Source organism: Excalfactoria chinensis, chromosome 1 (genome assembly GCF_039878825.1).
Source record: "Excalfactoria chinensis isolate bCotChi1 chromosome 1, bCotChi1.hap2, whole genome shotgun sequence".
Taxonomy (NCBI): Eukaryota; Metazoa; Chordata; class Aves; order Galliformes; family Phasianidae; genus Excalfactoria; species Excalfactoria chinensis.
In genome coordinates, this window is record NC_092825.1 from 165,495,546 (window position 1) to 165,522,853 (window position 27,308).

Below are 27,308 nucleotides of genomic sequence, written 5' to 3' on the forward strand. Positions count from 1 at the left end.
GGAACCGGGCTGTCTCCCCACGACCTACAAAGAGGGCACGCCGCTCAACCCCGCGCCCCGCGGCCGCCCCGCGCCAGGGGAGGGCCGTTATTTCAGTAGGCAGCGCCGAGGAGGCGGTCGGACCCGCGGCCGCCGGCGGTGGAGCCCGGTAGGCGCCCGAGGCTGCGGGGCCCGCGATGCCCGCCGAGCAGGGCCGGGGCCTCCTCCGCTGCCCGGGGCCGGGCGGGAAGGGGCGGGCACCCCGCTCACGCAGCGCTCTCCTCCGGCCGCGGCCCTGAGGGAAGGAGGCTGCGGGTCGCCCGCGCTGCCCCCCGGCGGGAGCCGCCGCCCGCCAGGGCTTAGCGCCTCGCCCGCCCCCGCAGCAGGCCGCGGCGGGTGCCGGCGCTGCGCGGCGTCTGCGTGAGGGCTGGCCCATGCCCGCCCGCCGCCGCCGCAGCCCTGAGCCGGCCGCCCCGGCCTCAGCATGCCGACCAGGGCCGGCCTCGACACGGCGCTGAGGATGTCCCTGCGGCGGAAATCCTCCAAGATCCACTCCTCGGCCGGTGAGGAGCGGGCGAGGCGAGCGGGCGGCGGGGCGGGCGGGCGCGGCGGGGGCGGAGGCGGCGCGGCGGAGGAAGGAGCGCTTGGGGCTGGGAGAACGCACCTCCGCGGCCGCGCCGCCCGGCCCTGCCCCGCCGGGCCCGCTCCCGCCTCCCTCCGCCTCGGCAGCGCCCGCCGGGGCCTCTCGGGGGACGCGGAGTCTCCCCGCAGTGCCACCGCGTACCCCCGCCGCCCTCGGGACCCCGCAGCCTGTTCTGGAGCGCCGGGCCGGGCTGGGCGAACGGTAGCCTCGGTGACATTACCTGTGCCCTGTAGGCAGGTTTCGTAAAAGCCGAGTTCTTGTGCCCGGTGCAAAGGCTGCGGGGAGCTGGGGTGCAGCGCACTGCACCTTCTGCACCGTTTATTGAATAGGGAATGTGCTTTTGTGGAACATTTCCCCGTCAGCTCTACTGTGCGTAGAGCACCTTGGAGAGAGTGTAGAAGGTTGTTTTTGGGTGATGCTGAGCTGGAAGAAATCCTCCAGCATTGCGTGGTTGTTAGCCAGCAGAACCGGACTAGAGATGATATGAAGAAGTCACTCTGCTCTGCACAGCGTGGTCACCATACTCGTGTCCTCCTGCTTAGCCTTACTGGTTGCTAATAAGGACAGAACCGCCGGGAGCTCTGCAGAGCTGCTGAAGTAAGCAGGATGCTGAGCAGCGAGCCGTTTAATGCTGTCTCATGGGGAATGGGAAGGTTTCAGCCTAGGGTTTAGCATGTTACCAAGCTGTAGGTATCCTCCATGTAAGCCATGCAGATGAACCAGCCCCAGTTAAGCAAACTGTTCTGTCGGGTGGCTGGGGTTGTGTCTGCCTTGCAGCCTGACTGCAGTCAGTGGCAGGGAGCTGTAGTTCAAAAGAGCTATTTGCAATGTCACATTTAGAGTCTAGGCTGGCATGCTTGGCCAGTACCAGCCCTTCAGAATGTATCCAGGTGCAGAACATTGGCACTCTGGGAGTGCTTGGCTGGAGCATATAAATGGCATATAAATTGAGTTGAAGCTTCAGCTTCTCTACATCTTACTCATGGATCTGATGGGTGGCTGCGTTGCATGTCAGTCATGCTGGGGCATCCGAGTCATACAGCGACTTCTAGCTGGGATTTGTCCATACCTAGATTTGGACTTTCTCATGTACCCTTGCTTTTCACATAACAGAAATTCAAATTAGGTAATTATTTGAAGAAGGGTAGGAGTTGCTGGATAACACTGATTCTGTTGACAATGTATTTCGTATTTAGAATATTTTTCTGGAGGATAACAGAACCATATCACATTATAGCTACACAAATTTACACAGTACAGGTTTGTTTAAGTTAAATCATAGACTTATTAACAGGGGTGACTGTGGTTGACACACTTTAGGACCCATGGGCTGTCACCTTCATCTTCCTGGAAAAACACATGTTTGGCAGCTGAACCACAGAGCTGAAAATGAAATCAGGTATGAAAGTGCGATGACAGTGCAAGACCTGATGGCCTTTCCTGAGCTGAGTGGTAGGAAGGAGAACCAATCACCCTTTTGTCACCTTCAGTAAGGACCATGTAAACTCATTATCCTCTATGGCTCCCTTCATATTTGAGAGTATTCTGCCTGCTTTCTTCTTCTAAAAATATGCTTCTTGCTTTGAATACTTGCAGTGTATTTGCTAGTCCTGTTTACTTTTGAGTATCTTGAAGTATTAGCTTTTAGACTGAAGCACAGAGATTTCTTTTCATGCTGTGTAAAGGATTTCAGCAGCTTATGGATGTACTTTACAAAACAACACTCTGTGACGATCTGATGATGTCTTTTTACGTCAGATCCAGTTGTGATTTCTGCCCTTGCCTTTTGTAGCATCGCTTTCACATCTACTAATACAGGATAAAATTTCATAGAATTACTCAGGTTGGAAAAGACCTCAAAGATCATCAAGTCCAACCGCAGCCTAACCATTTAATACTGGATTTAGTAGAACTTCAGACCTGCTCAGCACTGATACAAAGGACCACAGAAGAGCAGCTGAGGTGAAAAGGAGAAATTAGAGATGGCGGGTCACCTCCTGCCACTCAAAGAATCAGTCCTCTTCTACTTTGTGCATTTGCTCATTAATCGATTTCTTTTTTTGCTTTGTACGATGAAATCTTTTTATTGCTGTAATGTTGTACCAGCTGGGCTAAATTGATTAGATTAAAACTATTCTCAAAGAAGTCTCCAGTTCTTTACTGTTGGAACCACAGACATCAAAGGCTAACCTGTACTTCTCCTTCCTGTCTCCTTAAGCCACTGAAAATAAGCAACTGTCAATAACATATTGGATGATTATACAACAGCATGTTTATTTTTAGGGCAGAAAATGTTGAATTCCAACTTTATATTGAATTAAAGGTACAAATGATCATGATGTCATTGACTGTGGTCCTCTTCAGCTGCTCAATGGTGCGCATCAGCAAAAAGAGATCAAGAGATCATTTTAGTGTAGAGTTAGTCACCGAGCCTTCTCCTAGGGGATGAGGAACTGAAATATAACCATTTTGTTATGCAAAACCACACTCCTTATATGTCTTTTCCATCTACATTTAAGCTAAAGTATTTGCTGATATTCTTTGCTGTGTATTTAGACTTAAGACCAGTGACTGTCTCCCAGAGTCTTACTCCCTTTGACCATGAAGGGTCTTGTTCCCTTCTAACCCACCTCTTTCTTTGGTCAGAGAAATGCTTCAGAGAAGGTGTCTTCTGACGCTGCACAGGGAAGGTTCAGGCAGTTCTATGCTGAATAGGAGGGCCTGGGTTTGATTTGTTGCTACTTGAGCAATGCTCTGCCCCTTTACCTGAAGCACCATTGGGGGAGGGAATTGAGCATCCTGTGCTGTGAGATCTTGGAGCATTCAGCCCAGTGTTTATGAAAAGGATGTGTGAATCAAATACCTCCGGCTTCTGTGGGCCTGAGAGTACTTAAAGCAAATGTCACTGTATGATAAATTAGTAGGTTATTTCTAAACAGTTTATTTCTAAAGAGGAGAAAAAAGATGTGGAAGAATATGTACAAAGCAGCTACCCTGACTCTGAAGTGGATATGGTCTGTGTCTGCCTTACTGGTTATGTGGATGCAGATCGAGACTTGAGCTAGAAGCCTTGAACTGAAAGCCAGTTATCATTTACTTAATTTCTGCATCATGGGGGAGGCTTAGCGTAATTCCTGTTTGATGATTTTGAGTGTTCAGTAGTCCAGTTGCTGGATATGGAACTCAGTGGATTAACCTCAGTTCTGGCACCTTGTTTTGGTGAGGGGCAGAAAGACAGAGGAATTAAAAGTATGCAGTTGGATGTTGTCTAAACCAAGACTGAAGTGAGGTCCTATTGTGATCTATTGATGAAGAGTCAAATCTTTACCCCAGAGCTTCACTAATACAAACCTGTGCTTGGAAGCCATTCTTATGCCATTTGTCTGCCTGGTAGTAGGAGAGCTTGTATAAGAGCTTAGCTGACAGACAGAAAGAGAGAGTGCTTTCCTTCTCCCTCCCTGCTTCCAATCAAACTTGTCCTAATCCATTCCTACCTGAAGAGAATTGTTGATTCACTATGCAGTCCGTACCTGAAATCCTTGATAAAGTCATTTTCCACAATCTCCAATGAGAAAGTTCTTACCTTCTGATTTTGATAGAAGTCATTTTATTTACAAGTATGACATTTGCCTATGCGTTCTTTCAGAAGGCTTTAGATGCTAGAAATCTTCAGTAGGAGAGCAAAAGGGACTGATCTGTCTTCAGAAAGAGAAACTTCTAAGAAGGTCTGAAAGATTAGAGATGAATGAGTTGATTGCTCCAAGAAAAAGCAAAGATTTGGGAGCTGGGGTCCAAATTAACAGGCTTCTGTAAAGTATAATTATTGGTGAGTTTATTGAAATGCAGATCTGCACATTAATGCAGTGGAATTATTGTAGATATGTTCCAATTTGAGAAATTAGAGCTGGACACTATTTCAGGTCTTTACATATAGCTTTTAGCCCCAGCATTAGGATGTATTAAAGCTACATTCTCTAGAGTGGGTAAGGACAGTTTTTCTTCTAAAACACTGCAGAAACTCGTGTTTGTTAGTAAATGTGCCACTGGAGTTGCTGTTTTGGTTATGACAGAGCTCTTCAGGGCAGAATGTACCATTTCAATGTGGCCAGTACTTCTGTATTTATAGTTTCCCAGAATGTTGGTATTTTTCTTACTAGCTGCCATGTACTTCAAGGGCAGGAAATAGACGCTATACACTGATCTTTCTTGGAGAAGAATGTAACATGACATTTAATATCTGACTTCCACTGAATACCAACAACCATAAAACATGGTGTATTCCAGAACTTCATTTTTACCATGCTGGGACTGAGATGATTTGTGACTTCTGCTGTTGCTTGAGTTTCAGATTCATTTCATGCTCAAAAATGACCAGTAATTGTTTGGAAAATAGCAAGAAGTGCACAAAGGCAGTGCCATGAAAACTGTCAAATAATGGAAGAGCATGGTAGCAGAGGGAAGAGGAGGAAGCTGGTAACCTTAAATGTCCTGTTAATTGATAGGAACAAAAGAAATCAGATTACCTGGAAGAGCAAGTCTAAAGAGGGCAACATGAGGCCGCAACAAGCAGCACGGCCATGGTTGTCCACAGGAGGTCTGAACTGTTGAAGAAAGATGTGTATGCTCCTATAAATTGTACTAGTGTTATGTTGGAAAAAATGGAGCGAGCCTGCTCCTTTCCTTTTTTTAGTATGACTGTGCAGAAGGAGGGAACTGCGAGTTTCTGCTGCTGGGGTTCTATTCTGTCACAAGGTGAGCTGCAGTTGGTGTATATTTTTTTAACCCTGTGGTATGAACACAGCTCGGATGCAGCTGATAGTCAAACCACAGGGGTGTTTTTATTTTGCTTTCCCAGGAGGCATTTTCCCACTGATGTGTTTGGTGCCCCATCCCAGGAGACTTTCCAGACAAGGCTGGATAAGGCCCTGGGCAACCTGATCTACTTGTGGTGTCCCTGTTCATTGCAGGAGATCTGAACTAGATGGCCTTCAGGGATCCCTTCTAACTCTAAGGACACTATGATTCTGTGATTCTCCAAGCCTTCCTAACATTGGTTTATCAAGAACTTCCTCCTGTGAGATGTAGTGTCTGCTGTCAACCAAAAGTTCTCTGTAGGAAACCCAGGATTTAGAGTGGCAGGTAGAAGGATTCCCACTGCATTGCTGGTAGACTGCGCATCTCCACTAGAGTCTGTTGGTTACTCCCATTTGCACCGATGGTTTGCACTAAGTTTGGCACCACGTACTCATAAAAATCTGATGTGTGAGCATTATGTTCTGTCTTTGTCGGCCTCTGAAGGTCATAGAACAGAATAGTCTGAACTGAAAAGAACCTCAAAGATCATCTAGTTTCATTCCTCCTGCTGTGTGCAGGATCACCAGCCACCAGCCTGGGCTGCCCAGAGCCACATCCAGCCTGGCCTTAAATGCCTACAGGGAGAATCTGATATTGAGTGTGCTAACAAGAAACTTTTATTATTTCTTTTTTGAAGTTCCTTGCCTGGCAGCAGGCACGTTGCACATAACCATCCTGCTGAAACTCTTGCCTCATTCTGTTGCTAGTGCAAGTCAAATCAGTACTTCAGTTGTGCCCACTGAAGAGATGATGGGCTTTATGTCTCTGTGAGCCCGTTCAGACAGGGTAGGTAAGGCACACTGAGCATATGCAGACATTAGAGAGTAGACAACTGCAGACAACCTAATCAAAATTAGTATATGAACTAGCATTCCGTAATGAAATATTAATACTTTAAAGAGAAGGCCCAACAGCTACTAATTGGAGAAGGGCAACAGTGCGGTGGCTTTAGTCTTCACAGAGATTTAGAAGGGGATTTAGAGGGGAGCTATTTCCCCTCAGTTCCAGGTGTTCTGTCATTTGTGTCCATGGAGCAAAGGAATTATTTTACCTACTTCATACAGTCGATATAATGACAGCATTTGTGTGGTGCTGGGGGAGCAGAATATGGTGTAAGAAAAGGTTTCTTTAGACAGATATGCATGTAGATGAGTTTCTTCATAGTTGCTGTCTGGCACTGGTGATTCAGACCGCATGCAAACATATCCAGGTGAGTGTTCTGGAGAAGAAAAACAGATTGTGACTTTTCATTTTAAAGGTTTATTCATGGATTTATTTTATATATTTTAAATACTTGTATGTAGTTATTATATAAAACAAGGGTGTTTCATAAATATATTTCTGTGGGTTATTTTTGTTCAATTTCTTATTGCTGGAATCACACAGTAACAACAATTCTGTAAGGAAGTTGCTACATCAGTTCCTATAGACTGAAATTTGAGAAAAGCGATTAGCAACTGAAGGAAGGGGGAAGGGAAGTCCTACATTAAGAAGATTGGCAGTGCTTCAGCTACAGGGCTATGCTGTGACTGAGGCTAGAGCCAGAAATAGAATTGGATTAAGGAAAGAAAAGCAAGTAGCTAAATGTAAGGTCAAAGCAAAAAAATACAGAAATGCTTTAAAATGCTCCCATATGCCAAAAAGTTAGGAGATATTTAAGGAGCTTTCCTATGATGTACATCTGTGAAAAGCAAAATCAGTTCATACTGTAAGAACAGTGAAAGAAGACTTAAATAATAGAAAGCCAATTAAGAGATCAAGGCTTAAGCTTTAAAATATGAGAGAAAATCACAGTAACCTTTTCTGATTGCATGTGCAGATGTTAATACACGTGTTATGACAAGTAAGCGAAAAAAAACAGGGGGGGCTTAACAAAAATAATGCCAGCACTACAAAATTAAAGGAACAGTAAAAGCAGGTTATGTGAAAATGCTCATTCAGACAGGACAACACAGTAACCTATAAAACTGAATAGGTTCTTCCTGAACACCTGAGCAGAAAGTAGGCTTAACCTGATAACCCAATCCTAATTGGTACAGCTCTCTTTATACTCATGTATTCAGTTATGTTCGTAGCTTTTGTCTTTAGTTAGAGTAAATATTGTCTGTCTTTATTTCTTCTTTCATTTTCTATGTAGATAAGATGATATATATATATTTTTTCCAAACGGGAAGGTGGCACAACTTAAAATCATAGGAGGGGTCTGGCAGTAGGGAAAACAAATGCAACATCTGCATTTTGGTATAAGAACTGCATTCTTTGTCTGCAGTGGGATAGAGATCAGCAGAAGTGTAGCTAAAACTTAAATCTGGAAAGTAACCAAACATGATTTTATACTAAAACAACTCTTTCCTGTGGTTAAGTTGGTATTTTTATTGCTGTTGCCATACACACATAAACTGCAACACGAGCGCTGCAGATGGGGCTCTCAGCAGCTGTGCAGTAAGAGCCATTTTAAAGATTAAAAGATACACTCAGTGCAAGAGACCCCTTCCTCCTTGTCAGGGTGTAGGGCTGCTCAGTGGTAAGAAAGTACTATTTTAACAGTGAGCTCAATATGAAGATAATAGCTGAATGGAAGGTATTGCTCCCTGGTGAGTAGCTGTGCTCTTGGCAGCAAGGTAGAACAGCCATGTGGAAACGAAATGGTAATGTCTATGAGTGTCTCTAAATGTGACATAGTGAGGGAACAGCATGGAGCTGCGTTGTAGGATGGGCAGCTGGGGGTGAAGGAAGGGATCTGCACCAGAGGGCGGCGGGCATGGAACAGCCTGCACAGGGCTGTGGGCACGGACTTGAAGTGCTGGAGCTCAGGGAGCGTTTGGAAAATGCTCAGATGCTGGGATTGGGTTTGGGTTGGTCCGCTGTGGTGCCAGGGGTTGGACTCCGTGATTCTTGTGTGTTCCTTCCAACTGGAGACATTCTGTTGTTGTATGACGCTTAGCAGATGGGGGCCTCCGCTCATTTATGAGCAAGTTGCTTCTGTGATGTTCTGCGGAGGGAAAAGAAAGAAAGCTTTCAAGTTTACCCCCAGAAAGCATAAATTAAGCTTGATCCCAGTAGTTATTCAAGAGAACTATGTGCTTATTTTATCTTTCAGTCTTAGAAAGAAACAAAGAAAGAAAAGATATAAAAAAACAAAGCAAGGGCAACTAGTTGACTTTCAAAGTTGTCATTTCCTTCATGAGAGATGGTGAAACTTCAGAAACCTGCATGTAATGCAATCATGGCTGCAGCTCAGCACTGACTGAAGGCTGCTTTAAATTCTGTCTGAAGCAGTTTATGACCACTTTTGGGTTCCGTCTTGAACCCACGTTCTGTACTTAGGGAAAGCTCCGGTCAGTCAGGTTTGTCTTAAGAGCAGTGCTGCAGTGCTCTCTGTGCCTTAATGAGTAAGTATGCTGCCAGTGAAAATGGAGTCACTGTGCACCTGGTGATGCACAGTTTGAGGTGGAGGTTTGTTTGTCTGGGCTGTTTTCCCTTTCCTCCCTAGGGCTACTTTGCCATGAAAAGCTCCTCCAGTACTAGCATATGAGTCATAAGCATAATTTCCTCTAAATCCACAGTAGGCTGTGCAATACTAGATAATTAAATATTGAGAAGGTCTGTGATTGTTGTCTGCTCATTCTGGTAGCAGTTCCAATAAAACAGTGTGTGCCACTTGCAGGCAGGTACCAGAATGTCTCAGAGCTGTTGGGTGGATGCATTACAAATGCACTTAATCCTCAGCAGAACAGGTCAAGCTGAAGCCTGGTCTGATAGAAAACAAATGTTTGGGAAAATACACTGTGTATCCTAGCAGATCTGTGGGCACATCAGCTGGTCCAGTCAGCAAAACTTTGCTGAAATCACACTCACCTCCTCCAGTCTGAGCAGTTCAGGCTGGATCTGGTCTACACGCTTCCTATTAAAATGTGTAGAAGCGCCATAAGGTGTTTTTCAGAGATCAAGACACTGAGGCTGTTCAGAATCTCAGTCAGAGAAACGCAGGGTTTGGAAGGGACCTCTGAAGATCATCTAGTCCACCCTCCTGCTAAAGCAGGCTCCCTGCAGTAGGTTGCACAGGAAAGCATCGGGGTGGGTTTTGAACATCTCCAGAGAAGGAGACTCCGTGATCACTCTGGACATCTTGTTTCAGTGGTCTGTAACTCTTAAAGAACTTTTTCCTCTTCTAAAATTCATGCAGTGCAGATGCTACAGGCAAGACAGCTGTTCTGGAAGCAGAAGCGAGAGTAAGAAAACTTTTTAGGCTGGGCTTTTTGTAATAGCAGTGCTTTATTGGGGAAAACTTTTCCAGCTATATTTAAGTACAGGAGTTCAGCATAATGGTAGCAGGTGGGTGATGCCACTCTAAAATTGCAGTATTAAAGTAACTGATATCTATTTTTTTTTTTTTACATAACTTGCATCAAAGGGAAGAATCCATATGAGTACCTAGCTTGATAAGCTTGCTTTCATCCCTGATCTGATCTTCTGGCTGGGGCTGTAGAGCAGAGATGAAACTGGCTGATAATATGTAAGCCTCTCCCATCTGACAGGAGGGCCCTTTCCTGCAGGGGGCAGTGATGGCAGCTTTTCTCCTGTCCTTATTTAAACATAGAACCGCTGCTAAATTTTCTGGTTTGGATGTGTGTCTTATACATCCATTAAGCTTATAAATAGACTTGCCCTACTGAAGGGTTTTATTAAGGTAATGTTCACAAGTCTGTCTTGAGCTTTGTACAGATCTCTTCCTTAAACTATCTTTAACATCATTACTGTGTTCTGTTTTTGTTAGCCCTTAGTGATGCAGATTGGCTGAGAGCCACAAAAGATGCTCTGTACGGGATTCTTCATCTGATGCTTAAGACTGAGAGCATTTTGCTAAGTTCCCAGAGCCCTGCACCCCAGCTGTAGCATTTCCCATGGCGTGGAGTTGCTTTCCCACAAGTCTCCAAGTCTTTTGGAAGTTACAAAGCTAGTGAAGATGGCCGTAAGTTCTCATATTGGCATAGACACTCCTATTTCAAGGTGCCTTAGAAGGAGAAAAATGTGTGTTAGTGTTTGAGAAGGAATCTCAGAAACGTGCTGCCTCTTTTCATGCCCTGTCCATGTTGTGATGGTGATATAGAATGGCAGTCACTTGGAAATGCTCAGTGCTACTGAAACAGCCTGAAGTTCCTTTCTGCTTCTTGCTGTTCGGATTCATATCCATGTAGTCCACTCCTCACTGAGGGTAGAATTTCTGTTTCTCTCGCTGTATTAGAGTGATGGGTTGCATGGATTATGCTCATAGCTCTGAGGTTCAGTGCAGAGCTCTGCAGACAGTAAATGATTCCTCCACTGAGCAGTCCTTGGTCTGAAGTTGAGTGGCTAAAATATTATTAACAGGACAGTATTAAACCTGTTCCTGTATCACGCCAGGCATCACAACTGGTAGGTATTGCATTTGAAAATATATGTACATGAGTTAAGTATTTTTAAGAATATAGTATCCTAATTTTATTGGCTTCTACACTTAGATGCTTGCAAATATACTCTTTTCTGCAGGGCATTTGGTAGCTGAGTGTAGACTGCAATTAGTGACAGTGAATTAGTTTCCAGTTTGCTCTCCTGAAGGTTTCCATTAGCAGTCCCACTAACAGTTGTAGTGAACCTTTAATGAATACAATAAGCCACATAACCCACACAAGCCTACATGGCTGGGATGTGGTATATTCCATAATGGCACTGTGCAGTCAGGTTTTCCATGTGATTTAATAAGTATTTCATCAAGAACTTTTTATGCTTGTTCTTGTAAAAATATTCCCTCAGTCAGGGGAATAGTGTAACTTCATTGTTGCCCCTCTTCTTTTGTGCTGACTTTGTTCTGTGTTAAGCACACTTGAAGAAAGGCACAGGTAGCAGATGAGTAAAGGTGCAGTGGATTAATAAGGTGTTGTTAAACTAAAACCAATACACTACTACTCTTCCTGCTTGCCCCCCTGCCAGTAAGGTTGTGCATGGAGCAGGCTCTCTTTTGGCCTGGTGGAAGACTGTGAGGCAGTGGGCTTGGGTGTAGACCAAGGTGAGGTCTACACCTTGGGGTGAGGAATACATTTCTTCCCTTTAGCTGGTTGACTCTCAAGCTTTCCCTTGTATGACAATCTAGAGTTGACACTGGGTTAATATAATATATGAATAAATGTGAGGAGCTGTAATAGCTTCAGGCTGCTTGTAACAGGCAAACTAGAAATCTTTTAACGTGATAACACGTTTCATTGGTGTTTACTCAGTAGGTTATTAAGAACAATAAAAATGAGTTCATTTTGTTGATAATGTCTCATTGTTTGCAGGTGCTTCATCATCTTTATCTACATCAATGTTTTAGCTTTCTAAAGTGGAAAGCCTATTTATATGGAAGTAATGCTTTTGAGACAAAAGCACTGACAGCTGAATTGCAAGGAATATGTGTTGAATCATACTCCTTTAGCTTATATTTTGGTTGGCTCCCCACTTAGCAGCAGAGCACAAGCTGCATGTTGGGATGATGGTTCAGTGTAATTGTTCACTAATGGCTTTAAATAATAGATGTACCAAGACCTTACTCCTGTTTACTTAAAAGCTCAGTTTCTGTGATAGGTTTTATCACTGTGTTTAAGTAGGTGGGGAGGAGCGGTCCCTGTACCTGGAGGGCAGTTCCAGTTGGTGAAAGGGAGTGGGATGTTGGTTGGCTAATGACATCTCAGAGCTGATTTGTTCATGCTGCAAGCTTTTCCTTTATCCTAGAGTGGTTATAAATCAGTACTTGAACTGTACTCTGATAGTTCTGGGGTGTCTTGACGGAACTAATCATCACAGATAACTAGCATAGTCCTATCAGACTACATAGAGCCCTATCATGTAACAAGCAGTATCACTAGAGGGAATGGCTTCAACTTGCACCAGGGGAAGTTCAGCTTGGGTAATAGGAAAAATTTATTCTCTGAAAGAGTGGTCAGGTGTTGGGCTGGGCTGCCCATGGAGGTGGTTGAGTCACTGTCCCTGGTGGTGGTGAAGAAGCAGGGAGGCTTAAATGTGACTGAAAGTATAGCTGGCTTTGCCCAGTGAAGCAAAGCTTGTAACAAAGGAACAGGTTTCCATTGTGCTTATTTTTCTGAATATCTGTTTTCAGAAGTTGTGATACAATGCTTTACGTCTTTATGAGCTTAAAATACAAGATCCGTTTGTAAGAATCTTTTTTCTGTCAAATGCAGCTGAAACAGCTACAGAGGAACAGAAAAAGCTAAGGAGAGGCCAGGTTTGCTGTAAGGCTGATTTGCAAAACACAGTGAGCAGGTGGGACCGGGTACGTTTGTCTCTAGTAGATGGAGTGCTCATGAAACCAGGGGTGGCACAACCTGGCTGCTTTTTAAGGCTCCCATTTTGCACTGGGAAGCCACCAGCCACTGGGCTTCTTCACTTCACACCTTCTGAAAAGAGAGCAGTATTTCAAATAACTTGTACAGATCAAGGGTTTTGCGGACCAGGGGAATATAAGCCCATCATTTATAGATTTTATTTATATATTATTTATTGTATAGTAAGCTGAGTCCTGTGTAGATGATATGGCAATATGGTGCATGGTTTTGGAATTAACATCAAGTGTGTGTTTAAATATCTCAGTGTTACTCCATGATCTCCCTGGCTGCTGAGCTGCTCTGAAAATTGTTTCCTTTCCAGGATATGGTACAGAATATGAATCTTTGCGCAAGCAACGTAGAGAGAACTTACATTGTGTTGCTTGATTATTAACAAGGGCCTGTTAGAAGGCTTGTCTTCCTGGCAGTTCTGTGTGTGTCTGTCAGCACTGAACATGATAATATAAAACTGGTGCCAGGTGCAAGTGTTATGTTGTGACTCTTCTGAAAAGGTACTTCATCTAAGTCCATCTTGAAGGGACTTAGAGCAGGACAAACAAGAGCAGGTTTCTGAACTTGAACAACATCCAGCTAAGAGCAAATGAGCAGAAGTCGGTTATACCTGAACTTCTTACCTGGCGTAAGTTTAGGCTCTTGAATGCAAGTGGCTGAAGCACTTAATACACTGCTGCCCTGGTTTCGGCTGGGATAGAGTTAATTCTCTTCCTAGCAGCTGGGATGGATGTGTGATTTAGAGTGAGAACAATGTTGATAACACACTGCTGTATTAGGTGCCGCAGACCGGTGCTTACACTAAGCCAAGGACATTTCAGCTCCTCATGCTCCCCAGCCAGTAAGGAGCTGGGAGGGGACAGAAGCAGAACAGCTGACCCCAACTGGCCAAAGAGATGTCCCAAGTCGTGTGGTGTCATGCTGGGCAGTGGCACTGGGGGCTGGCTGGGGGGGATGCTGTTGCTCAAGGATGGAGTGGGTGTTGGTCAGCCAGTGGTGAGCAAATGTGCTTCTCTTTTTGTATTCTTTTACATCTTTCCTTATCAAAATATTCTTATCTCGATCCACAATCTCTTGTACTTTTACCTTTTTAGATTCTCTGTTCCATCCCACTGAGGGTGAAAGAGAGCAAAAGGCTGTATGGTGCTGAGCTGCTGGCTGGGCTGAACCACAGCATTGGTTCATTTGGGAATGCTCGTACAGTGCATTTGGGAAGCTGGTATAATGACTGAGAAAGCCCAACTGGTTTTAATCCACCAGTAAACTGATCTTAAATCTCTTCAATGTATGGTGTGACAAACACCTTCTGTGCAGGAGCTGGATTTGAAATGTTCAAAGTGTTCTGTTCAGCTCGTACAAGAGAAGACTCCAAGGAGACCTCATTGCAGCCTTTCAGTATTTAGAGGGAACTTAAAAAAAAGATGGAGAGTGATGTTTTATGTAGTCTGATAGTGACAGGACAAAAGGGAATGGCTTTAAAGTAGAAGATGGGATGTTTAGGTTAGGTATTAGAAGGAGATTTTTTACACAGGAGGTGCTGAGGCACTGCCAGAGTCTTCAGAGAAGCTATTGACCATCCCTGAAGTGCTCAAGGCCAGGTTGGATGGGGCCCTGGGCAGCCTGATGTGTTGGGTGTCAACCCTGCCTATGTCAAGGGGTTGGGGCTAGATGGACTTTAAAGTCCCTTCCAACCCTGGTGGTTCTATGGTGATTCTGTCATTCTCAGCCTCTAGGAAAAGGATTAAATATCTTAATTGGGTGCTACCCTCACCTATTCAGTCTGTTTTGAGTCAGCACACTAGAGCTTTCTAACCCACCTGAATTAACTAGCTGGTAAGCTAATATTGGCTGGGGCTGCAACTTGTTACCTGTGGAGGATTGGTCCATTCACCCCTGCAAAACTCCTGTGGGTATCAGTAACACTAAGGCTGTCATGATGGTAGTGAAACACAGGCTCTCTGATAGTGGTTAAACAAAATGCCATTTATATTTCTGTTGTAAGATACTTGGAATCCAAACTGTTACATAACAAACACAGATTATTTAAATATAGCTGTAAAGAATAACATTCAAGACTTAAGTCTTGTAGCAGATAATGATTTCTACCATAATTGCTAATTGGGATGGTTTATGGCCAATAATCATGAAGTCACCAGAGCAGGAATAAATGCACCTAAGCCAATTATGGTATTTTGCTCCAGCCTCATAGTTTTTCTCACTGGCTTGCCAGAAACGTGGCTTGTGTGTTTACTCCTTTTCCCCAGTGTAGTACCGGAGATGGAGGGGCATTTCCTTCATTCCTCAGTGTTCCTTTGGTGGGAGCAGCCACAGGCCCTCTGTGGTTTCCTTGTGCTGTGCTTCTCTCTGCTGGTTCAGCTGATGGGGCAGAGTGTATGCACAGCTCATCTGCAGCACGTGGGATGCATTTGCATCATCTGTCTGTGTGGAATGAAGGCGCTGAGGCTCAGCAGGTGCTTGAGGTGTAGGCACCGGTATAGTTTGATCTGAATTTGAATAGAGTTAAGCAGCTGAAATCCCATAAAGTCCTTCTCCTTAAGGAGCACAAATATTTTAGTTCCTGGAGGAAGAAAAGCTCCATTTATTAGGACACCCAGTGTGATGTGGAACTGTTACAGCAATATGCTCCTGGCTTCCAGAAGTAATTGCCTTTTACATATCCAGGAACAAAGGTGCAGAAGAACACCTTGTTGCTTTAAAAGCTCTAAAAATAAGAGAGTAGTTGATGAATGTTAACTTGTTCAAACAGTAATTAACTTGATATTGTTTTAAATAAGGACAGCAGTGAGGCTTTGAAGATCAGTCCTTGTACTACATTTGGCAGGACTGATCAGAGGTAGTTCCTCAGCTCTGAGCAGTATGAGGCTATGCTGGAAATGTTATAACTGTGCTGAGAAAGTGGAGGATGGAAACTGCCTGTTCTGTCCCACAGCTTGTTGGGGACTCAGCAGCCAGGAGAGGTGGATGAGTGCCACAGGATTAGCCCCTGCCATTTTGCTGTTTAGGAGACAGTGGCAGCAGCCACTGCAGACACTGGGTGCAGCCACGTGTGCTCCAGCATATTTATCCCACAAGAGAAGGTGTAGGCTCTTCTGGGTGGTTCAGGCTTAGTGAGTAAAACGTGGGAAATGGTGAGTGGGAGTAGAAGAGGTGTGTGTTCTGCCTGTGTAAGGACCACCCTTTACAAGCTTCTATGTTCGGATTCCTTAGTTGATGGTAAATAATAGAAAGCTGTGTACCAAAAAAGAAAAGCCTCGCTCCTGCAGCTGTATTTCAGTAAGGACCCAGTAAACTCTCAGAGATACCAATGTCATGCCTGTTTCTACTGCAGCCTCCCACATGAAATGAACCAGCTGATATCTGCTGGGCTCCTGAAAGCCCTTGGCCTGAAGTGGGAGGGGTGGGTTAAACAAACAAGCTGTTACAGCAGAGAAAACACAACATCTCCTTTAGCATAAAGTGCCAGGGGTAAGAAGGTAGGTTGTGTGTTTTTTCTTCTTCTTAAAGAACCCACGAGCAAACCCCCACACCTCAAAATGCAGGACTGAAAATGTAACTACATTTGCTTAATGAGAAATACCGTGCAGTTTGGATGGAGGAAAGTGTTCTTGATACAGTTTTAGGCAGCTGTTACCAACATAATGCATTTCAACTGCAGCTGAGCCTTTGAAATAAGGTGTTGGGATTGGGGATGGCCATGGTGGCTCTGTGGTTGCACAGACTGAGCGGAGCTCAGGGCAGCCAGCAGCCAGCATCCTGCTGGGACCCTTCTGAGCTGGGCAGCCCAGTGCTCTGAGCTTTCCTACCTCTGGGTGTGCTGACACAACAGTCTGCTTTCAGATCTTGCCAGCCTGGGTCAGATTTGGGTAGAGATAAGTCAGCCATGTGCTCTACAGTAGGGCACCAAGAACGCAGGCTGCCCTGGTTGCTTGGCAAGCTCTTGACATTTTTAATAGAAAAAAATGGCTATACCAAAGTACTCAGCAAGGTACAAACAGATACGATATGTTTTGCTCACAGATTCATCTGTGTAGGGAGCAGATAATGTTCTCAAACATTGTTCTCAGATGTTTTCCTCATGTATTATGCAACATTTCCCTAATGAAAGCTTGATAAGAGCAACTAAAATGGTGAGTGTCTTCCTCTCCTGAGGAAAAAACACTTATTGTAGCTAGCAGTGCCCTCCGTGATTTGCTGTCGTTGTCTTACTCATGAATATTTGACGCCCTTTACCTGATGATCCCTTACCAGCCATAGCTGTGCCCTTTGCCAGGTGAAGTTCTGGCTTTCTGCTCCACCAACCTGCAGCCCAACAGACCCCTCACATCTGAATCTGGCTTTGCATTGGAGTAAACAAAACTCTGCTCTGCAGTGGGTCGTGTTATGTTGGTGTGCTGGGCGACTTCTGAGAGACAAAACTAACAGAGCAGCGATCCGCTGAGGTGGCCTCTGTGAGCAGAGCCCAGCAGTGCTCTGTGGAGAACCAGAGCCAGCTTCAGCTGCCCCAAAAGGGACTGGCTGCTGGTCAGAGCTGAGGCATGAACAGCTAAGAGAGGAGGGTGAGAAGTAGGAGAGAAGCAACCAGCAGCCCCAAAAGTCAGTGCAGAAGGAAGACAGAAGGTGCTCCAGGTGCAGAGTAGCACTTCCCTGCAGTCCAGGAGAGGCCTGCCATGGGGCAGGTTGTCCCCTTGCAGCTCACAGGCACCACACTGAGCAGATCTCCACGTGCATCAGCTTGAGGTCCTCCAGAAAGAAATGTCCCAGAAGGCATATGCAATATTGCAAAGGTAGCTTAAGATATCATGTAGTAAGCCAAATCCTAGCTGTCTCACAGAGCTGTCCTTTAAGGCTTTAAGCATGCTGCTGATGCTTTGTTTTCTTGTCACCATCCAAAACGCAAGTGAATGGTCTGGAGGGGGGCAATGGAGAGGATAGGGGAGGACCCTGGAAAGCTGTTATAAGGACCATGTAAGTATATGTGACCCAAAAGAAAGGCATGAAGGCATGTACAGTACTAATGGGTTACTACGAATGAAAGAAGGGAAAACTACTTTCCTTCTTTTAAGGCAAAGAACTTTTATTACCTGAAGTAGTATCAGAACTAGCCTTCTCATTTGAAATCTAGAATACATTGGCATCCTGTTCAGAGGCAAGGAAAAGTAAGTTTAACAAAAACTAATTCCTATTTTGTAACTGCAGAGATGAATCAATCTATCCCATAACCTCCAACACTGCAGATAGCAGCTCCAAAGGGAAGAGAAGTTGAGTTCTATTGTATCTTTTTGTAAGGATTTCACTTGAAAAAATCTGTGCTTTGAAACCTGGTATGGAAGGGTCAGAGCCCAGGAGCAGGTGGGTGGTTATTTTGAGTGCAGGAATTTAGGGCAATGTCAAATTCCCCTTTTTGCTGAACCATATTAGAATGTTCCAGGGAAAGGCACAGTAGTCTCCTTGTGTGGGTATACACAGACACAGACTGCACACTCTCCTCCTGTGAATCCATTGCAGAGCAATTTAAAAGTGCAAAACATATATTTCACAGATTACCAGGAGGATCACTTTAATCAGCTTTGAGACCTGCTAATGCTGTAGAGATCTTTGAAGGACTACTGCTGTTTTCATCTTCATGCAGCTGATGCAAGACAGAATGAACATCATGCCCTTGTGTCGTCGCTGGAGGAGATGCATCTCCATAGGTAACTGTACAATGGGCAGCTGCTTTTGTGCATTATATGGAACTGTGGGTGGACAGAATGAACAACAGCAGCTTTGGGAATGCTTTAGAGCAAAAGGTCAGTATGTATTCAGTAAATCTCTCTAATCTTGCATTGGCTAGAAGCCAGTGTCACAGGCCTTGCAGCTTCTAGCAGAAGCATCAGAATACAGATAGCTTTAAATCAGCAGTGTATAAAGGGGAAAATATTTCTCTGTCCTCTTTAAATTGTTCTCTTAGAAATCAAGATCAGCTGTGCTTGCAGCTGATATGCTTAAAGCTGTGAGTAAATTGTTACAGGAACAGATGAATTACAGAAATGAAAAAAGCACTTGTGTGCTAGAATAATGATTGAATTACGATGTGCCAAAGGTGGTTTTAGCTTCAACCGGTATTAATACAAAGAAACATGCCTCAAAGCGGGGAGCAGAGGAGACTGCAACTGTTGTCTTGTAAGATTAGTTGTGACTGTCTGTTGTGCTCAGATTTCTGGTGTCCGTTTCTGAAATATCCTTATAATCACTTAACGGATGCACTGCGTTTGGTAGCATGGCACACAAACAGGATTACTGGTTATGGCTATCCAACGTGGCATTGTAACACTCTTGTTGGGTATAGAATCTTCCTTGGGTTGCGAGATTTTTCAGAGGAGCGATGCTTATTCTTTTGCCATCTCTTGGAATCCATTTTTGATTTAACCTTTGCTACTTCATCTTCACTCTTTCATTTGCCATAGCAATCACATTTCTGATAAAAAAAATACACTCCAGGAACTGCAAAGGATAATACTGAATGAAAGGTGTAGAATTATTACTGAGCATTTCAAAGTGCAGTGACTTCAGCGTTACGACTTTTCCATTGGATAGTTTGAGCTTAAAATTCAAAAGAAACTTGGTAAGGTTCATCTAAGAGGCTGAAAGTCCATGCAAAATGGATGCAGGATGTGTCTTCATGTGTATGCACAGTGGAATCTGCATTTGGATTGTTACCTTGTATATAAAATGCTTCTAAGTTATGTTGAAGGAGCTCTAAATCCAGTGTTCTCCAAACTGTCTCAAATGCAGGCAGTTTGTATTCAGTGCATTCTAATACGTGCATATGTCTTTTGAGCTTGACTGACAGCAGACCGTACAAATTCAGAGGTATTTTAAAGAAGAAAAAATGGAGCTGAGCAGTATTGGATGAGGTGTGATGTCATCAGTAGATGAGCAGAAGCATAGTTTTCCAGAGTCTCAAAACCGTGTAACCCCCAAACAAGAAGCATCAGTGTTTGGTATTTCAGGTTTTGTCAGACTCTTGGGTAAGCTGAAAATAGGAAATAACTTAAAAAATGTTTCTTCGTTACTGTTGGGAAACACGCACCTTATAACCAGTCCTCCTTCAAGGCCAACTTTTGGGTGCTTTTTATGGGGGTTGTTTAAGTTGTCATCACGTTCTTCAAGCTATCAGCACAAACTTCTTGCAGAATGTTTAACCCAGTCTTAGTGCCTTTCCATTACATTACAACTAAGTTGTTGGAAACCTGGAGCGTATGGGCTCTGGATTCAACTCTTAAAATTACCTACAGGTTTGAGAGAAGCCAGTTTTTAGAGCCAGCTCTTAGAGGACTGATTGCACTTGAAGATGTTTTGGGTTTGGGACTGAGGAGTTTCATTGCCGGGTTGGGATATTCTTGTGTCTTACTGGAGTTCCAGAGCTTATTATGTGTTTAAATTCCTGGTGATGAAGGGTAGCTGCAGACACAAGTATTCAGCTCTTTGTCATGGTATTAAATCTCAATTATCTGTTGCCCGAGACCCATAGACCATTAACAGACACAGTATTGTCTACTAGAAAAACTATTGAAGCCCAGGGTATGATGACAAGCTGCTAGCAACTATGTGAATGCGCTTGGAGAACAGCTGAAGTGTCTAGAAAAGCCATTGTTGTCCAATGCAGTCCAGGATCTTAATACTGATTTTAACTGGTATCAATTACTAGTGCTCCACTGATCTGCTCCTGCTCTGTGTTCATTCTGAAACTGGTCATAAGAAGTGCACAAAGTTTTAATGTCTGTAATCTTTCCTGTCTTCCACTGAAAGACGTGAGCTTATGTGGTGTCTGTAGTTTGTTCTTCTGGAGACTAACTTTTCTTAACTTACCAGTGATACAGGTGCAGCTGTAGAATTTAGCTGGCAGTTGTGGCTATGAAGCAGGAGGCAGAATAAGAATAGATTGCATTTGTCCCTTCTGCAGCTTTATGAGCTCAGCATTATCAGCAGGAGCTGCCTGGTTTTGACATTAAGTGAGCAGGTACAAAATGACTTGGGAGATGGAGAACAGCTATTTTAGGCAAAGTGTTATTCCTCTTGTGGTCTAATCAAGGTTGCTTACAAGGATTGTTGCAAGGAGCAAACATCAGGCCTTTATTTTGCCATCCAAAGCAGCAGAAGAGGCCTTAACACTGACTTCAGGCAGCCCTTTCCCTTACCTGATTATTCTACCTTTTTTTCCCCTTCTTTTGATTTATGTCTTATTCACATAGAGGAATTTTATTGGGTAGGCTTTCTTCTTATCCTTTACCTCAGTAAGAGCTCTGTTTTGTCTATTGGCATATCTGTTACCTGTAGGTGATCATGCACCTGAGTTTTCTCCATGTAGTTGTTGCTAAACTGTATTGCTGCAGTAGTTTGATTCTAGCTGCTGCTGCTTAATTGTAGTTTTCTGCTAGGAATTTGTTCTGTCATTAGTGACAACACTTGGCTTCATTGTTCAACTGGATTTGGTCACATATATCAAAATCCAGGCTCCAGCTCTCTCTGCTTGCAGCATGTAATTCCATTCACTATCTGACTGATCCTGCTGTTCAAGACAAGCTGTGTTTCTTGCATCTGACTCTTCAGGAGTTAAGAACTGGCAAATTTGTCATATTGGATTGACTAGTATATGCAGGCTTTTCTTTCAGCTTTGCCGAGCTCCATTTATAGCACGAATCTTTGCACTGTTTCTTGAATGGCAGTGTTAAGCATTGGTACTCTATTATTTATGTTCGTGATGACTGGATTAATGTGTGTTTAAGACTGACATGTGCTGTAAGCTGCACATAGCTCTCTAGTTCCAATGTAAGCAAGCCCAAACTATTGGCCACTCACCCGGCTTCTGGCTTTGAGTGATTACATGGAATTGTTCAAAAGATTGGTCTCACAGAAGGTTGACAGGTGACCTCTTTCCAACACAGCAGCTTCTCTTGCAGAGCAGTTCACTGTCTACTGTTTTAGGCAGCTCTTTAGTTTTAAGTAACTACTGAAATACTGACCATTGTCAAATCGGTTAACTTCTCTGCCCAACAGTGCCTTTCTTTGTTAATTTTATTAGTCTACATGCGTTGTATAGCCATGCGGAGAACAGAGATGTTACAGAGCTGCTGGCTATTTAATTTCCTTTGCAATGCCTGGCTTAACTTGATTGATGACAACTCTTTTCCTGCATCTTGGGTTTCAGAAAATAAGCTTCCTTTGCTCAATCATATTCTGTCATGCATCAGAAACTTTATTTACTCTTAATATCCTTCTGGGAACCACAGTGTTCATCTGATTCTGTTTCCTTGTTGCTCTGCATCTAGCACAGAAGAAAACTCTTGTCTTAAAGTCTGATTTTTCTGCTGTGTTTAAAATGTTTTTCATCCTTTCTGTGCTTCTTTGAAACATCTTCAAAGGTATGGATGTGTTTTTGTCCTCTGATTTGAACAGATAGGTTATCTGAAATGTGGAAACCCCAGCGTTCCAACTTTAGCTTGTAATAGAACCATTCCATATAATCACAACTTTTATGACTCGAATACAAGATTTTGACCACTATAACACTTGCTGTTGACAGACAGGCATTTGGGTTAACTAAAGAATAAATGTCTAACCTGCTGTTTTGCTCATTCAGTATGCTCAATGACTATCTATTGGAACATGAAAGTACTGAAAACAAAACAGCATAAGAGGAATTTGGAGAATATACCTACCAGTTTTAGTGTCAGAAGTGAGTTTGCTTCCAGCTCGTCTGTTCCGTATTGTCACCAGCTGGTAGGAGAAATAAATACCTTCCCCAGAACTGTTTCACTGTATGTAGTGCTGCTTCTGTTTTACTGCATAAACTGCTAATCTGAGTGGGAGTAATCGCCCAATCACTGCAGTGTAATACAGACAATACAAATAGTCTATTTTGTTAGGGTTGCATGATGGGAGCCTCTTATCCTATTAGTGTAAGGGTTGTGTGGTTTCTAATGCTTGCAATGATGGAGATGGAGGGAAAATGTTCCGTTCCCTTAAATGCTTAAACAAGCATTTCCTGATTGTGCTGTGAAGTTTGTGTACTTATGTCCCTTCACTCACCGTGCATGTTGTAGCTAGCAAACAGCAGTTTCTAGAACTTGTCATGGCCTTCTTGTTGCTCTAAGCATCACTGGAGCAGAAGTGTAGCATTAGTGAAGTTCTAGGCTAAAATACACAAAGATTTTCTGCTTTCTCCTACTCGCCATTTGCATTCTTGCAGGGATTTTGTCCTTGTTATATTACATACAAAGGATTGCGTTCTACTAAATGGCCTCGACAGGAGTTCTGTAGGACCCTCAGGCAGCACCCCTGGGAGAACTGTGGAAATGTATTCTATCCCACTTTGCTTTATAACTGCCTATTAAAACTTAAGCAAGTCCAAGTCATTGTGCCTGCAGTAACTTCAGATAGAGCAACTCTTGCATAATTCTTGGGAGAACTGAGTGGTGATTTGCAATCGTATTATTAACTTCAAGGCTGTTTTTATGAACCCTGATGCTTGCCTGCAAACGTGTGACCCCACTTTATTTTACAGAACGCTTCTCTAATAACAAAGAAGGGAAACATTTAAAATGACTTCTGATGAGAGGATAACTAGGAAATAAAGGACTCCATTGTAAGTTACTCCAGAACTTCCTTTCTCAGACTCTTGTATATGGTATTACATTACTGAATGCTGTAGAAGCTTTCTGATTTTCAGAAAACGAGGCCTTAATGTTTATCATCAAGTTGTCACGTGAACTGATTATAACTCATGTTTAAGAGATCCCAGTCCTGGTGGAAGCCAAGCTTTCACGGAAGACTGGGCAGCTGAAGTGCCCTACATCTCCTCTTAGAGCATGCTGTGCTCTGCATGTTTGAACTCTTTAAGCATTTTCAGATTCCCTGTTAAGTGCATTGCTGTGGAACAGTGAGTGGAGTTTATGAAACAGTGCAAGAAGGGAGTGCTTTTTGGGTAAAAGCATCTTGCTTCGACAAGGAGTTTGAAGCCTGGCTATGTGAGAAGTTGTGGGTAATTCTCAATGGCAGAACTTCTCATTTGGTGTCATCTTTGGCACGCAGTGAATAGTTTTTGAAACTAACCAAGTGAAAGAGAAGTTCATTAGGAAAGTGATGGTGACTCAGAGCCTGGGATGGCTTGTGGAGAACCAATTTCATTTCACTGCAAGCAAAAACCCAACTTGTCTGGCACCTCTTGCAATATGTCTTACAGTTTCAGATATTCACTTTGCAGCTCCTTTCTCTGAGGCTTAGCCTGTAACTGTACCACTTCATGTTCTGTGAATAACAAAACTTGGAGGCTCTCGGTAAGATTGCTTGCTTTTATTTATTTTATTTATTTTTCTTGGACAGAAAGTGTCTTTCAGTTGTATCTTAATTGAAAACCACTATGTAATATATTTGAGGTGACACAAGCAGCTGTGTCTGGTTGTTTGCGCACTCACAAGGTGAGAACAATGTAGGTGGTGATACTGGGAGTGGATTTCCATGATTTTTGGATGGGGAAGAACTGGCAGGATGGCTGGGAGGACTGACAGAGGAACTCAAAATTAACTAGTTTAGCTGAACTGCTCGAGCAGTGAAGAGAGTAGCAGTGTTTGAATGCTGAAGTAACGCTGGATTATTCTTGCAGAATCTGCTTCTTTCTGTCAAGTTCATAGAATCATAGAATGGCCTGGGTTGAAAAGGACCACAATGATCATCTAGTTTCAACCCCCCTGTCACAGGCAGCATCATCAACCACCACACCAGGCTGCCAAGAGCCACATCCAGCCTGGCCTTGAATGCCTGCAGCGATGGGGCATCCACAGCCTCCTTGGGCAACCTGTTCCAGTGCATCACCACCCTCTGGGTGAAAAACTTCTTCCTCATATCTAACTTAAACCTCCCCTGTCTCAGTTTATAACCATTTCCCCTTGTCCTTTCACTTTACACCCTCATCAACAGCCGTTCCTGTTATTGTGACTTGACAGGTTAAACACGGGCAACTGTAAACTGTGTTGTTTATGGAATGCAAATACAAAATGATACACATTTGAGATCAACGTAACAAGAGTATCAAAACCTTCTGTAGTTAACCATACCAAATGAACAGGCCAATGTTCTACCATTAATCTGTTCTGTTCTAGTTTTCCCCCAAAGAAATTGGGTTGCAGTGTTGCAACATCTTGAAGAAATAAAAGAAAATTTATAACCTATGGGACAAAAACCTTCCCTGAGTGCTAAACTGGTGAGCCCTGATGCGAAACTAATGAACACGATTACTTTGGATTCAAAGAAGTAAACATGCTGAAAAAGAGCTGCACAAACTTCAGACTGAAGTTCCACCCCTGTAGAAGGTGATTAAATCTGCATGGTCTGTATCCACACCTTTTCTCAACCAATGAACAGAAGCGGATTTGTTTTCACGTTTTTGAAGTGAGTCTGTGCATGGTCTGGTCCCCTTGAGGAAGATGCCGTCTGAAGGTGGTGTTGCTTCTGGCACTGCTGTTCACCAGGAACCCTTCAGAAGCTTGAGGTTGCTTAATCTTTCTGAATGTGAGGCATGAGAGCTTCTACAGCCAGTAGTGCACAGGTCGCTATCTGCAGGCTTCTCGCTATGATCTGCTTAGAAACAAGGAAGGGAGGGAGGTGGAAGGCATTCCTGCTGGGCAGGATTAGTGGGTAATCTTCCAAAACGAGGCTTATTCCACTAAGAATGAAGCAGCTGATTTGAACCACTTTCAAAAATGCAAACCCTCTTAGTACAGCTGCTTATACAAGCTCACAAGCTGGCTTTGAAGTCTTCTGCTATACCTGAAGAATGAGGTATATGGTTTCGTCTTTGGAGCATCTCCCTTGGCAGCGGAGTGGTCAGGAAAATAGTATGTGAAGTAAACCTAAGTTATTCCTAAGTTCATCTGACAGTTATTCCTAAAAGTTACAGCACAGCTCTGTGATAGTTGATAGCGAAGAAGACTGGTGAACAAGAGGGTTTCAAGAGTCAGAGGGAGTGATATGGAAATAAATAAGACAAGTAGTGTCTTAGGGAGGAGGGTGTGTGTGTGGAGGGAATGCTTTTAATTGTGTGCTTGCACAATTGTAATTGTACTTTCTGTTCAGGATCTTGACAAGGAAAACAGATGAAAGCTGCTTCCTTGCACTTAATGCTCTTAAGGGTACTGCCCTTTGATCTCCACTCGGTTACACAACATGGAATCAATGGGAAAGAACAGCAAGTCTCCAGTAGTGCTCTTAGCTCTGTTCTTCTGAAGAGTAAAATGCTCGGGAAGATTGAGTGCTCCTTTTGTGTTGTGGCAAGTTTCATCAGATGGAGTAACCTAATATAGTATTTTAATGGCATAATCTTGCATAATGTATAGTTCTACCTGTTTTGTTTCAGACGTTTGTTCATGAGGTGCGTACTGACAGCTTGGCTTATTTTTGCTGTCTGAGTTAGTGTCAGACGTAAGCAAAGGAGATCAATTTTTAGCCTCACGCAGGTTCAGTTTAACTGAACTTGGTATCGAAAGTATGAATTCACAATGTGCAACACTTGTGTTGGGCAGGAGCTGGTATTGTTGAAAGCATATTAGTTTAATTACAGTGGCTTCTTTGACCAGGTATGAGCTCTGTGAAGTTTTGTTTTGGTACTGAAGTGTGTTGTACAAACAAGTGGGTAATGTTGCCCTCTAGTGCTTAAAGTTTAGAGGTCGTAGAGCCACTTTGCTATGACAGTAAAATTATCAATAATATTGGAAAGGCTGGGGGGGAGGAATAGAATGTCAGCTTAGCCGGCTTGTTTCATACACACACACACACGAAGACAAGGCATATACCAGTAATACGTGAGAACTTCAGTGCTGAATCTATTAGGGCTATGGTAGGGCTGCTGTTTTTCCCTCAAGCTGCAGTAAAGAAGGACACAATTCAATTTCAGGGCACTCTCTGTACCGAGTCCTTCTTGGGCACTGTTGGATTCGATCAGTTTGTTGCAGGTTGACAGCAGCATAAATCAAAAGTGGCTGCTGGATTTGGCTTTAACACTGGCTTACACTGAGAAAGAGCTGCTGTAACTTAAGGTTCTTAGAAAAATCGTAAAATAACATTTTTAATGGATTATTGTGATCTAAGATCTCATCTTTGGAACCGTGAGCATCGAGCTTTCGGTCTTTTCAGTCCAGGCTGGAGCGTGGTGTTGGGGAAGGAGCTCTCTGGCCATGGGTCTGTCTGTGGGTGAACTTCTCCCATCTCTGTGGGCCTCGGTGAGGTCCGAGTGCGCGGTTCTTTGCCTCGGGCGGCAACGGGCCAGAGCGTGCGGCTCGAGGCGAGCAGGTAGGTAGCACCAAGGCCCGGAGCGGGCTCCCGGCCCCGCAGCGGTGGTATTCCCGTGCCTCCCGCCTGTAGGTTGGCCCTGCACCGGTGCCTGGGGGTCTCTGGCAGCCGTCGGG

General features: G+C 43.8%; 1 protein-coding gene across 4 annotated transcripts in view; it reads left to right on the plus strand.

The window, feature by feature from the left end:
- ATP8A2 (ATPase phospholipid transporting 8A2) overlaps positions 1 to 27,308 on the plus strand; it is a 295,095-nt gene that overhangs the window by 239 nt on the left and 267,548 nt on the right. Inside the window, exons 1-2 of one of the 4 annotated variants that reach the window (XM_072326473.1) lie at positions 13,707 to 13,842; positions 18,407 to 18,560. The exons of 1 other annotated variant lie outside the window; for it this stretch is intronic. In XM_072326473.1, coding sequence (XP_072182574.1) covers positions 18,491 to 18,560 — 70 coding nt within the window. In that variant the 5' untranslated portion in view covers positions 13,707 to 13,842; positions 18,407 to 18,490. Of the gene's footprint in view, positions 1 to 14; positions 149 to 384; positions 543 to 13,706; positions 13,843 to 18,406; positions 18,561 to 27,308 lie in introns of those variants that run through there. 2 more of the 4 variants (XM_072326474.1, XM_072326472.1) reach the window with 2 other exon arrangements.